Source organism: Macaca fascicularis, chromosome 16 (assembly GCF_037993035.2).
Source record: "Macaca fascicularis isolate 582-1 chromosome 16, T2T-MFA8v1.1".
NCBI lineage: Eukaryota > Metazoa > Chordata > Mammalia > Primates > Cercopithecidae > Macaca > Macaca fascicularis.
In genome coordinates this window covers 8,207,717-8,220,952 of record NC_088390.1, presented here as the reverse complement: position 1 = coordinate 8,220,952, position 13,236 = coordinate 8,207,717, and the positions used below count along the sequence as shown (strand labels likewise).

Sequence of the window (13,236 nt, the reverse complement as noted above, 5' to 3'; positions counted from 1 at the left end):
AAGGAAGAGGTTTTTTATTCGGCCGGGAGCATCGGCAGACTCGCGTCTTAAGAGCCGAGCTCCCCGAGAAAGAAATACTTGGCCTTTTTAAAGGCTTACAACTTTAAGGGGTCCACGTGAAAGGGTCGTGATAAATCGAGCAAGCGTGGGAAACGTGACTGGGGGCTACGTGCATCAGCTAACAAAAAGTTTTACAATGCTTTTTTTCATACAGTGTCTGGAATTTACAGATAACACAAGTAGTTTAGGCCAGGCATTGATGTTATTATTATTACTTTGTTTAACTCCTAGGACTGGGTGGTGGTGCCAAGGTTGTCTGGCTATTTATCTTACTTTTGTTTCTCTCTTTTCTCCTGTCTTTGAACTAGGCAAGGTGGGGGGAGGAGGGCAGCAGGAGTAGTAGTGCTCTCCTTCCTTAGTGCCACTGCACTCCAGCCTGGGCGACAGGGAGAGAGACTCCCTCTATAAAAAAAAAAAAAAAAAAAAAAAAAAAAAAAAAAAAAGAAGAGGTTGATTCCAGGACTGGGGACATTTTGGAACATTTTGTTGCACCGGAATGTAAAGAAATGCTAAAGAATATTTGGTATGTATCAAAAAAGACACAGCAGCTAGGGTCTGCAGCCAAAGGGGCGCCCATTGGCTAAATCTGGGACAATTTGAGCATTAAAATAAAGATTGTGATGGATTATAATAATTGAATAAAATAAAAACCCAAAATCAATACTGGTATAAATAAATAAAGCGCAGTGGCTCCTGCCTGTGCAAATCCCACAGTTTTGGAGGATTCGTTGAGCCCAGGAGTTCTACACCAGCCTGGGCAACATAGTGAGATCCCCATCTCTACAAAAAATAAAAAAAACTAGCCAGGCCTTGCGGTGTACACCTGCAGTCCTAGCTACTTGGGAGGCTGAGGAGGATCACTTGAGCCCAACAGTTCAAGGCTGCAGTGAGCTATAATGGCAGCACTGCACTCCAGCCTAGGCAACAGAGCGAGTCCCTGTCTCAATCAATCAATCAATCAATCAATCAATCAATCAATATTCTTTGTACTATTCTTGACAAATTTCTGAAAGTCTGAAAATGCCAGACATATTGTCACCTCAGGGCTTTTGTGCTAGCAGTTCCCTCTGCCTGAAACGTTCTTCCCCAGTTATCCCATAACCTGCCCAGTCATCACTTAAATTTTGTCTTCTCAGTGAATCCTTTGCTGATCATCCCTGATGACATCTAAAATTACAATTCTTACTCTCCACTCCCCTTCTCTGCTTGCTTTTTTCTTTTCTCTTTCTTTCTTTTTTTTTTTTTTTGGAGACGGAGTCTCTCTCTGTCGCCCAGGCTGGAGTACAGTGGCGCAATCTTGGCTCACTGCAAGTTCTGCCTCCCGGGTTCACTCCGTTCTCCTGCCTCAGCCTCCCGAGTAACTGGGACTACAGGTGCCCACCACCGCGCCGGTTAATTTTTTGTACTTTTTTTAGTAGAGACGGAGTTTCACCGTGGTCTCAAGCTCCTGACCTCGTGATCCGCCCGCCTCAGCCTCCCAAAGTGCTGGGATTACAGGCGTGAGCCACCGCGCCTGGCCTTTTTTTTTGTTTTTAGAGAAGAAGTCTAGCTCTGTCGCCCAGGCTGGAGTGCAGTGGTGGGATCTTGGCTCCCAGTAACCTTCACCTTCCGGGTTCCAGTTATTCTCCTGCTTCAGCCTCCCGAGTAGCTGGGACTACAGGTGCCCGCCAACACGCCCGGTTACTTTTTGTATTTTTAGTAGAGATGGGGTTTCATGATGTTGGACAGGCTGGTCTCGAACTCCTGCCCTCAGGTGATCCGCCCGCCTTGGCCTTCCAAAGTGCTGGGATTACAGGCGTGAACCACCGCGCCCTGCCCATGTTTAATTTATTTCTATAGCACCATCTAACAAATGATGTGCTTTGTATAACGTACATTGACTGTTTCCCCTAGGAGAATGTATGACTTGTAAGGGCAGAGATCATTGCCTGTTTCTTTTGGGACTATATCCCCAGGGCCCAGGACAGATGGAGGCCCACAGTATGCACCCTGTAAATATGTGCTGAAGAATAAAGGAGGTTCAGGGATCCAGACCTTTTGTGTCTGCAGGGCTTTAAGTTCTTTAAGTGGTTTCACTGCCCTGTTTTCTCTGCCTGGGTCTGTGCTGCCCCTTCTCTTTTCTTTGATTTTGCCACCCAAGGCAAGCGGAGCAGGGCAAGACCTGAAGTTTGCCTTGTGGGCCTGGAGAGCATCTATCCTGGTCTTTCCTTGGCCCAGGGTCCTGGTCCTCCTACTGCCCAACCCCCAATGCCCCAGGACTCAACCCTCCAGGAACTCCCTCTACCCAGGGCCCAGGGGCTCCCGGGAAACCAGCCTTCCTTTTGAAGAACTGAAGAGGGAGGAGCTAAGTCTTGGAAACCAGGACTGGGGAGACTTCGCAATGGGGGAAGGGAGGCTGGGACACTCTACCGGCTATGTGTATATATGTATATATGTGTATATATATGTGTACTGTATATATATGTGTACTGTATATGTGTACTATATACACATGCATGTGTATATATGTAAATGTGTATATATGTGTGTACCATATACACATGTATGTATACACATGTGTGTATACATATATACATATATGTATATATACACATGTATGTATACACATATATACATATATACACATGTATGTATACACATATATACATATATACACACACACATATATATATATGATTATAATGGGGATTGCCGGACGCAATGGCGCACGCCTGTAATCCCAGCACTTTGGGAGGCCGAAGTGGTCAGATCACCTGATGTCCGGAGTTCCATACCAGCCCGGCCAACATAGTGAAATTCCGTCTCTACTAAAAATACAAAGATTAGCTGGGAGTGGTGGCTAACGCCTGTAATCCCAGCTACTCAAGAGGCTGAGGCAGGAGAATCGCTTGAACCCGGGAGGCAGAGGTTGCACTGAGCCGAGATCCCAGCATTGCACTCCATCCTGGGCAACAAGAGCGAGATTATAATGGGGCTAAAAAAATTCCTTATCGCCGGGCGCGGTGGCTCACGCCTGTAATTCCAGCACTTTGGGAGGCCAAGGCTGGCGGATCACGAGGTCAGGAGATTGAGACCAGCCTGACCAACATGGTGAAACCCCATCTCTACTAAAAATACAAAAATTAGCCGGGTGTGGTGGCACCGGCCTGTAATCCCAGCTACTTGGGAGCCTGAGGCAAGATAATCGCTTGAACCCGGGAGGCAGAGGTAGCAGTGAGCCGGACCACCGCACTGCACTCCAGCCTGGACAACGCAGTGAGACCCCGACTCAAAAAACAAAAAAAAAAAAAAAAAAAAAGAAAGAAAAATTCGTATCACCTAAAGATCGCATAGCTATCATAACATTGTAGTGCCATGCGTTACCTTTGAGGTACACAAATACTTACCATTGTGTACAGTTGCCTGCAGTATTCAGTACAGTACCATGCTGTAGCTGTACGCGTAGCTTAGGAGCACAATAAGCTACACAGTGTAGCCTAGGTGTGTAGAAGGCTCTACCATGTAGGTTTGCATCACTACACTCTGTGATATCTGAATAATGAAATTGCCTAGCAACGCATTTCTTTGAATATATCCACACGTTAAGCAATGCATGACTGTACCTAAGACAAAGATCTGGGAGTTAACCCCTTCATGTTTTCTCTTCTCACCACCACCTCAAGGCATTGCCTAGAAGACTGCTCCAGGCCCAAATGAGCCCTCTGCCTTCATTCTCTAAATAGCAACAAGAGCGATCTTTTAATTCCATCTATCTATCTATCTATCTATCTATCTGTCTGTCTGTCTGTCTGTCTGTCTGTCTGTCTATCTATCTATCTCTGTCTAGAGTCTCGCCCAGGCTGGAGAGCAGTGGTGCAATCTTGGCTCACTGCAACCTCCCCACTCAGACGCGCACCATCACCCCTGACTAATTTTTTTTTTCTTTTTTCTTTATTTTTTTTTCATTGAGACAGAGTCTGGGTTTGTCGCCCAGGCTGGAGTGCAGTGGCGCGATTAAGGCTCACTGCAACCTCCGCCTCCCAGGTTCAAGCGATTCTCCTGCCTCAGCCTCCGGAGTAGCTGGGATTACAGGCACACGCCATCACTCCCGTTTAATTTTTGTATTTTTAGTAGAGACGGGGTTTTGCCATGTTGGCCAGGCTGGTGTCGAACTCCTGGGCTCAAGCGATCTTCCCGCCTCAGCCTCCCAAAGTGCTGGGATTACAGGCGTGAGCCACAGCGTCCGGTCCAAAGTGATTTATTATTATTATTATCATCATTATTTTGAGATGGAGTCTTGCTCTGTTACCCAGGCTGGAGTGCAGTGGTGCGATCTCGGCTTATTGCAAACTCCGCCTCCCAGGTTCAAGCGATTCTCCTGCCTCAGTCTCCCGAGTAGCTGGGATTACAGGCGTGTGCCGCCACGCCCGGCTAATTTTTGTATTTTTAGTGGACAGAGGGTTTCGCCATGATGGCAGCCTGGTCTCGAACTCCTGAAATCAGGTGATCCACCTGCCTCGGTGTACCAAAGTGCGCGGATTACAGGCATGAGCCACCGCGCCCGGTCCCAAAGTGATCTTTTAAAACATAAGTCAGAGAATATAACTTTCCTAATGAAAATCCTCCACTAGCTTCCAATTGCCCTTAGACTAAAATCCAAATCCCTTCAACACTCTCCAAGATCCTGTGGGATGGGCTACGCCTGACTCTCCAATCTGATTTCTGCCACTCTGCAGATTCCCCATCCCGGGTTCGCTGGACCTCTTTCTCCAGCTCCCACCAGCAAATAGCTCTCCTGCCTCAGAGCCCGTAGTTGCAGTTCCCTTTACCTGGACTCAAGGCTGCTGACTATGCTGGCATCAAGTATCAACTCTTCACAGAGGCTGTCTCTGGCCACCCAGAGTAAAGTAGCCCTTCACTTTCAAGTCATCGCCATGACCCTTTTGTTTTGTTTTGTTTTTGTTTTGTTGTTGTTTTCTTTCCACAGCCTCATAACCATCTGAAGCTATCTTACGTTATTTTTTGCTTTCGCAGTTATTGTCTGTCTTTCCCATTGTAACGTAAGCTTCAGGAAGGCCCAGACCCAATGTACTCCTTCCAGTACTCAGCACACGGGAGGCACCCAATAAATATGGGCTGACCGAATAAATCCAGCAGCTGCGCACACAGGCATATAGATAGATGCACGTGTTTGTTTGTTTGTTTTGTTGTTGTTGTTTTTGTTTTTTGTTTTTTTAAACAACAGTTTCCTTCTGGAGGCCACGGTTACTACTTAGAGCTAAGAAGAGAGCATTCGCAGTCACAGATACAATCCGAGGACGAGACAGAGACCCAAACCCTGGCGCAAATAAAACAGGCTGAAGGAAACGGGAGAGACAGATCCAGGGTGAGTTCCAGAGAGAGAGAGACCCAGATAGACCAAGACCGAGACAAAGATTCACTCAGCGAACCTAAGACCCGAGCCCACAGGTCCCGGCAGCTACCGCGGACAGAGCCAGGAGGAGGAGGCGAGCGGAGGGAGGCTTAGCGCGCCGGAAGGGAGCGGACCGTGGGGAGCCTCGCCGCCCCGCCCCGCCGCTCCGCCCCGCCCGGCTCACAAGTGGTCGCCGCAGGTGGCGGTGCGCCTGCCCGCCCGCCCTCGGGGCCGACGCGTGCGGGATCAAAGCGGCCGGGAAGGGGCGGGGAGGGGAGGTGGCAGGAACCCGGAGGTGTTAGCGAGCTTCCCAGGGGATGGCAGGAGCGTGGGAGCGCAGAGTCCCGGGAGGCGACAGAGACTCGGAGAGACGATGAGATACCAGAGACCCGAAAGAACCAGAGGCGGAGATGCAGACGCCAAGAGACCGGAGAGACGCGGAATCAGAGATGCGGAGGAACGAGACCACCGACACCCAGAGAGACCCAGGGTAGAAGTCGCTGAAGATCTGGAAAGAACGTGAGAGATACAGAGATGGAGAAGCTAAGGGGCACTCAGAGACCCAGAAAGGAGGCTAGACAAAAAAGGCACAGACCCATAGACTTAAGAAAAGGAAGCGTGCTTCAGAGAGAACGGAAAATAATAGAGGAAGAGAGGTGGAAAGAACAAGGGATTTAGAGTAGGGGGCGGGAAGACCTGGCCCCTCCCCCGCGGGGGGCCGAGAGGACCCCCGGGGCAGGGATCCGAGCACTGTGTCCTTTCTCAGGGTCACGCCTGTGGAGGTGCGGGCGGGGGACGGAGGGAGGAGTGTGGAGGATGCAGGACCCCCAGGCTGGGAGGAGGGGAGAGTGAGGGCGTGCGGAATCAGGGTGTAGGCCTGGGGCTGCAAACTCTGCTATAGTCAAAAGGCTAAGATTTATATTTGGCAGAAATATTTGAGTGAAAAGATGCTTTTTAGATGCTACCAAATGTATTAGCCTCTCTTTGGAGAGGAGAAAATAAGGCTCTTGCATTGGCCGGGAATCGAACCCGGGCCTCCCGCGTGGCAGGCGAGAATTCTACCACTGAACCACCAATGCGTGACTACTGGGGTGTGCCGGGAGACTATCTGAGTTCGTAAGAGGTTGAGGCGGACCCGGACAGGCAACTGTGTAGGCCGGGGAACTGGTCCCGAATAGTTGACGTGGGTGGAGCGCCAGGTCATCCTTCCTCTCGTCCGGATCCGGCCACCGGGCCATAAAGCCGCCCCATATGGCCAGGGGCGGCCCCACACCCGGGTGCGAACAGCCTGGGGCCCCCAGCCTCGCGTGCAGGTGAGAAAAATTCAGCCCGAGCCCAGGTTCCCAAGGAGGGGGGCAGCGGGGGCTGTTGGGGCCACACATTTGCGTTCCCATTTGGCTGAGGGACGGAGAGGGGGGATGTGCTGGGGGCCCTGATCCCAAATGGGAGCTCCCTCCTCAAGGTCTGTGCCTCTCTAGGCTCTGGCTACAGCAAGAAAGGCTCCGTTACAAAACCAAGGTGCGGAGGGCCGTTGGGAGGGCTTGGAGGAATCCCCACTGGTCTCTGACTTCACAGCTATCTTCCTTCTCGGTCTGCAACCCTGTCTTTCCGTGTCTTTATCCCTGGCAACCTGGCTGTCCCGTTCAGTTTCTGATTTATCTTCTCAGGCACTTTGTCCCGAAGCCCCCGAGTGGTCAGGCATCGTTCTGCGGAGGGTCATGTTCTTGGTTTGAGGTGGGTGTTGATCCCTTTTCTGTATCCCTTGCTTTCCCCTTAGTAAAACTGCCTGCTCCCTGCTACCCTACAGTCACCAGGGGCCTCCAGAAGCAAGCAATGCGGGCACACTTGCGTGAGGTGTCCCATCAGCCACACTCCTGAATCTCCTATGACTAGTTTTGAATCAAATACTTGTGCTGTAAGTGGAAAGACCTCTCCACTCCTACCTATGTTTCAAAGACTTGCTCCCTCTGCCTTGAAGTTCCTCCTTAGTCCACCCATCCTCAAGGAGACCTTTTCCCGGAGCACCTATTTCACTGGGCTTCTGTAACAGCTACTTAGTGTCACGTGGTCTTTTCCATTAGCTACTGCAGGGATAAGCTGGGTCTCTCCTGCGTATCTCACTATGACTCGCCCGAGCCTAGACCAGTGCCCTGTCCGCACAGTGGGCGCGCAGATGTTCGGGGACTTGAAGGTAACTGGCTTAGACAGAACAGAGCGCCTCTCCAACCTCCTGGCAGAGCTTCGGTTGAGTCGGACGGATTCACCCAGCACACTCGGGTTGCTCCCTGTCTCGACTAGGAAGCGAACTCGGAGATGATGTATAAAATTCAGCCTGGGGGCTGTTTCAGGGTTAGTGAGGGTACAGTAAGTCTCCGACAAAGCTGCAATTCTGGAGGAACTCTGAATTTCATCCCCAAGCGAGCTCTGCCCCTAATAACCTCCTGCCTTCAGCTGGGTTCCGCCTCCTTATACAGCCTTATGGTCCGTAAACCAGCCAGTGCCCCCATTCACCCCTCACTTCCCACACTCCCAGGCCCCCACACTCCCCTCCCCCCTTCACTCCTCCTCTTTCCGGGAGCCTCGTGCCGGGTCCTAGAGGGGCAGAATCCGGGTGCCGAAGGGGGCGGGGTCGGGTCCTATCCCTCCTACCCTGGGGCCGCGGAATATAAGGCTCCAGGCGAGCAGGGACCCGGTCCACACCAGGGTCCGGAGGAGCAATGGTCACCCGGGATCGAGCTGAGAATAGGGACGGCCCCAAGGTGAGAGGCGGGAGGGGAGGGAGCAGAGGTCCCTGGTTTGGCCAGGGGACTGGGCCCCTGACGCCGTCGGTCTGGAGAGAGACTGGGGACGCAGGGGTGGAAGGGGAGCCGTGCTCCAGGACTCCAGGAGCCAGGAGCTGGAGAGGAAGCTGCAAAATATGAAGAAGGGGACAGGGGTCAGAGCCAGACCTGAGTGGGCGGCGGAAACATAGGACTAGGGGTCTAGGTAATGGGGGTCGGCACCGTGTGGCCTGGGGAGGGAGCCGGTGTCGGAGTAAAATAAGCAAGTAGAGGGCAGAGCCAAGGGAGGAGGGTGGGAACGAAAAGAGAAGAGGATAGTCTCTTGCTCTACGCTGGCTGTGAGGCGGGCGGGGTTGGCCCAAGACGGTCTTGTAGAGAAGGCCCCGGGGCGTTGGTTCCAGAGGCCCCACACTGGTGGAAGATTTTAGGAGAACCAGTGGAGAAGGTGACGGCCTGGAGGGTTTTGAGGGAGAAGAGGCGGCGCGGTCGCGCTAGGTATCTCCCTTTCTATACTCAGGGCCGCCAGCTCTGAGCCTGGCACCGTGCGGCGCACGTGCCTGCGCGCAGAGGGTTCCCAAAGTTCTCCACTGAGACAGAGAGAAACTGCACGAGACGGAGACGTAGAGAGAAAAGAGGAGGAGAGACACAGAGAGGGGAGGAGGGAGGACGAGACTGAGAGAGGAGAATGCGAAGATCCGGGGAGGCGAGCTACAGAAACTGATCTAGGGGCATTGGGAGGGGGAGCGGAGAGGGATCGAATGGGGTCGACCCTAGGCAATCTGGGGTCTTGGGGCCGGGGTGGAAGCCGGGCTCTCCCAGCGGCGGGATCCGACGCCGGCGCGGCCGCGCTGAGTCTCGGTCCGGTCGGCCCGCTCTCCTTTTCCCGCTGGTCGCAGATGCTGAAGCCGCTTGTGGAGAAGCGGCGCCGGGACCGCATCAACCGCAGCCTGGAAGAGCTGAGGCTGCTGCTGCTGGAGCGGACCCGGGACCAGGTCAGTCCCTCCGCTAGCCCCGGGTCCCCAAGCTTCCCGTTTCTGCGTCCCAGGGCTTCCCACTGGGGTGGGGACACGTGCTTGGTTTGCAACCCTGGCTCCAAGGCATCCTCACTCGAGTCCCGCCTTTGGAATTCCATCCCAGACCCCCACTCGCTCTCAGAACGCGATCTTCTTCGCCACCCCTCGGGTCTGTAAGTTTCACGCCTGGTTCTGTAAATTTCGCTCCCGGGTTCGGTCCGTTTCACCCTTTGGGTCTCTTAACTGTCCGCTTCCCCCTCCCCCATAACCAGCTTCTGATCAGCCAGCTTCTGTTCTGTCGGGTGGTTAATTTCATTCCCTGGGTTGCGGTTTCAAATCTCCTCCTCACGCGTTGGGCATTGGTTCCATCCCCTCGGATTGGACAGTTTCGTCTCGGGGTGGGCCAGGACCTCCCTTGGTCATCTCCACGCCGCATTTGGTCGCGCGTTCTGTGGGCAGTGCGCAAATGCGATCCGGGGTACCCCCAGCTCCCGCATCCGCCCCTCCCTTCTTCCCCCTGCCACTTTCCCCCTTTCTCCCCACCCCTTTCTGTCTCTGCGCCCTCCCCTCCCGTCTGTAGAACCTCCGGAACCCGAAGCTGGAGAAAGCGGAGATACTGGAGTTCGCCGTGGGCTACTTGAGGGAGCGAAGCCGGGTGGAGTCCCCGGGTACAGCGCGGGGGTGGGGCAGCGGAGGGAGGGAGGGGGGACGCCAGGAGGCTCCGGCCGGGGCAGAGCGGGCGGGCCCTGCGGTGGATGGTGGGCTTGGGGAGTGGCCGGTTCTGCTCCGAGGCGAGGTTAATAACACCCGCGCGTGTCTGTCTCTGTGTCTCCCTCATTTTCTCCCTCTCTCCGTCCATCTGGCTTCCTGTCTCTGTGCGCCTGTCCGGCCTTGGTATCTCTGCGCCCCACCCCTTCCCTCACCCCTGCTGGGCCCCTGCCCTGCCCACCTGTGCTCCCGCCGGCCGCACCCACCGCCGCGGCTCCAGGGGTTCCCCGGTCCCCAGTCCAGGACGCCGAGGCGCTCGCCAGCTGCTACTTGTCCGGTTTCCGCGAGTGTCTGCTTCGCTTGGCGGCCTTCGCGCACGACGCCAGCCCGGCCGCCCGCGCCCAGCTCTTCTCCGCGCTGCACGGCTACCTGCGCCCCAAACCGCCCCGGCCCAAGCCTGTAGAGCCGAGGCCTCCAGCGCCGCGCCCATCCCTGGACCCCGCCGCACCGGCCCTTGGCCCCGCGCTGCACCAGCGCCCCCCAGTGCACCAGGGCCCCCCTAGCCCGCGCTGCGCATGGTCCCCATCCCTCTGCTCCCCGCGCGCCGGGGATTCTGGCGCGCCGGCGCCCCTCACCGGACTGCTGCCGCCGCCACCGCCGCCTCACAGACAAGACGGGGCGCCCAAGGCCCCGCCGCCCCCGCCGCCCGCTTTCTGGAGACCTTGGCCCTGAGCCTTGGGGGGTGATGGGGGCGGGGTCTAGGGGTGGGGTAGAGACTCCAGCCCGAGGGCAGCAGAGGGACCCGGGCGTCCGGGCGAGCAGGTGTTGGGGAGGGCGGCGGGGCGCGCGGGCTCAGCGCGCGGGTGAGATGTGGTCTATATTAGAGTATCTATATAAATATATATTTCCCTGGTTCCTGTCCCTTTTCCCTGCCCCAACTTCTTCCTTGCGTCTAGGATTGTACTCTCTCTGCCCCCCAGCCCAGTCCCAGTCCCTTCCCGAGTCCCTAGTGCATGGAATAAAGTGGTTATTAAATCCCCGTGTGTCCCCGAGCCAGGGGCCTGCCTTTATCTCGACGTCCACGCCCACTTTCCCTTCCCTTCTGTCTCCCACCCTCAGTCCTGCTCTCCATGGCCCAAGCCCCGGGGCAGACAGGTAAGTAAAGAAGAGAGCAGGGCGGGAACTGAGATCGAAATAGAAACCAGGTGGAAAAAGAGAGCGATAGGGTAGGGGGAGAAAAAAACGGATAAAAGGAAAATTTGAAATAAAATCGACTCTGGTGGGATTCGAACCCACAACCTTTGAATTGCTCTAATTCGTCACTAGAAGTCCAATGCGCTATCCATTGCGCCACAGAGCCACCTCGCGGGCGGCGGCATCTTCTAGCTTACCGGTACTAGAGTGGGAAAGGGGCAGGGCTGGGGGAGTCGGGGGCGGACATACCAGGAGCGCGCGGTTTGGATCGCAGAGGCCAAGCCAGGTAGAGGGAGCGGGCGCAAAGCATGTTAGCCAGGTGAGAGCGAGGGTGCATATAGGTCGAAAAAACAGGGAGGGAGAACAACGGAAAATGGGTGAGCGAGCGAGTGCAGAGCTCCGGCTGCCCGATTGGGGGCTGCTTCCGGCTCAGGCGCTCCCCACTCCCAGATGTAGTCCCACCCAAATAAACTAGTTTTGTTGTAAATTTCTGTGTGTTTCTGTCTCTTCTCGTTTATCTGTTCTGCCATCTGCTGCTATGCGGTCCAGAGTCTCGATGGTTCCCCATTTCCAGTCTGAAAGATATGGAAAAGGAGATGGATCAGTTTGGCACTCTTAGTTTTGCCCCATTCCCTGCTTCTAGTCTCTTAGGAGGACAACGGGGACACTGTACTTTCACGCAGGTAGCGTGGCCGAGCGGTCTAAGGCGCTGGATTTAGGCTCCAGTCTCTTCGGAGGCGTGGGTTCGAATCCCACCGCTGCCAGGCCGGAGTTTTTCTGGTGGATCAAGCACCTGACATAATTCCGTTAGGTTCTACCTATTTACATGCAGAGAGTAATTTTATTAATTCCCCTGTTAATAGTTTCACCATCATCTTCCGTGTTTGGTCGTCCAGACAGATCATACTCCTGCATTCATCCCTCAAGCTAAGACCTGATAGTAGCTGCTGAAGCAACGTTTCCTTTCTTCATAACATCTCTATTTTAACATGTTTTCAAATGTTAGCTCAGCTTCCAAGATATTTAAATAATTTGTTGTATGTTCTCCTAACACTGTGTTATAGGACCCAATCACCTGGTAGGAAAAGCACAAATAACTGGTAGTGTCCTAGTTTCCTTTTTTTTTTTTTTTTCGGTCGGATTCTCTTGGGTCATAGGAGTATTCCTGTGTGAAAATCAATTAACAGTATGCAACATGCTGATATTGAAGGGAAAAAAAAGTTAAGGTTCCACCGAGATTTGAACTCGGATCGCTGGATTCAGAGTCCAGAGTGCTAACCATTACACCATGGAACCACCCTCTTACTGGCTCTCAAGATTATGTACATTACTGGACATTCTATTTTGCGTGTTTTCCACACCCGTCACTGAAAGAAAACGAAAATAAAACAAAATCTGCTGTTGGATATGGTAGACACCGTTATCGAGCACTTGAAATACATGAATTCAGATGCATTGCCAGCTGCTAAATATCTTCTTTTGAAGGCTTTGTACAAAAAGACAAAATTTCATTAATAATTTTAAAATGTTGATTATGTGTTAAAATAAGATTTTGATATATTAGGGTAAGTAAAATAGATCCGTCAAATTAATTTCGCTTGCTTCTTTTTATTCTTTGTAATGTGGCTACCAGAAAATTTAAATTCGATAATACAGCTCGCGTATGTCGTTTTCAAAGTATATTTATTACCCTCCACCGTCAGTTGCTGTATTTTGCGGAAACCAAGTTTCTGTTCCACTTAGTTTTAAAAGCTAGTAACTATTTTTGTTACTATTTTTAGCGAAGTGCGGTACCTTAAAAGGTAAAACAATCCGCCCGAACAGGGACTTGAACCCTGGACCCTCAGATTAAAAGTCTGATGCTCTACCGACTGAGCTATCCGGGCTCTTAGCATAACTGTTACTCTTTCTTTATAAGAGAATTCTCTATATGAAAATCCAGGTTTGTAGAACCGCAAGAGGATTGTGTGTACCTATGCAGAATATTTTGGCACAGATTCAGAGGCGGCGGGTGAAGCCCACCTGCTGCTGATTGAGCTTTCTCTGCCTCCCGTTCTTAAAGCCCCAGCCGAGGCTGGGACGCAGGGAC

General features: G+C 53.1%; 1 protein-coding gene and 5 non-coding genes across 9 annotated transcripts; 2 read left to right on the top strand and 4 right to left on the bottom strand.

Annotated features, from left to right (window-relative positions):
• The first annotated feature begins 5,615 nt into the window (after positions 1-5,615).
• HES7 (hes family bHLH transcription factor 7) lies at positions 5,616-11,259 on the top strand. Of its 4 annotated transcripts, XM_065532732.2 has the most exons (6): positions 5,616-6,765; positions 6,931-6,970; positions 7,120-7,186; positions 9,129-9,224; positions 9,826-9,913; positions 10,234-11,259. In XM_065532732.2, the coding sequence occupies exons 4-6, from the start codon at positions 9,129-9,131 to the stop codon at positions 10,683-10,685; spliced, it is 636 nt and encodes a 211-aa protein (XP_065388804.1). In that variant the 5' UTR covers positions 5,616-6,765; positions 6,931-6,970; positions 7,120-7,186; the 3' UTR covers positions 10,686-11,259. The 4 variants fall into 4 exon arrangements, with proteins under 4 accessions (XP_065388804.1, XP_045231308.1, XP_073874616.1 ...); XM_045375373.3 differs by lacking the exon at positions 6,931-6,970; XM_074018515.1 differs by lacking the exons at positions 6,931-6,970; positions 9,826-9,913; positions 10,234-11,259 and adding an exon at positions 9,370-9,819.
• TRNAG-GCC (transfer RNA glycine (anticodon GCC)) lies at positions 6,461-6,531 on the bottom strand. Its single transcript has one exon. It is a non-coding gene; the product is annotated as a tRNA-Gly (tRNA).
• On the bottom strand, positions 11,225-11,313 carry TRNAR-UCU (transfer RNA arginine (anticodon UCU)). The gene is given in 2 exon segments: positions 11,225-11,260; positions 11,277-11,313. It is a non-coding gene; the product is annotated as a tRNA-Arg (tRNA).
• A 516-nt stretch (positions 11,314-11,829) lies between these two features.
• On the top strand, positions 11,830-11,911 carry TRNAL-UAG (transfer RNA leucine (anticodon UAG)). The gene has a single exon. It is a non-coding gene; the product is annotated as a tRNA-Leu (tRNA).
• A 460-nt stretch (positions 11,912-12,371) lies between these two features.
• On the bottom strand, positions 12,372-12,443 carry TRNAQ-CUG (transfer RNA glutamine (anticodon CUG)). The gene has a single exon. It is a non-coding gene; the product is annotated as a tRNA-Gln (tRNA).
• Positions 12,444-12,960: 517 nt separating this feature from the next.
• TRNAK-UUU (transfer RNA lysine (anticodon UUU)) lies at positions 12,961-13,033 on the bottom strand. The gene has a single exon. It is a non-coding gene; the product is annotated as a tRNA-Lys (tRNA).
• Between the last annotated feature and the right edge of the window lie 203 nt (positions 13,034-13,236).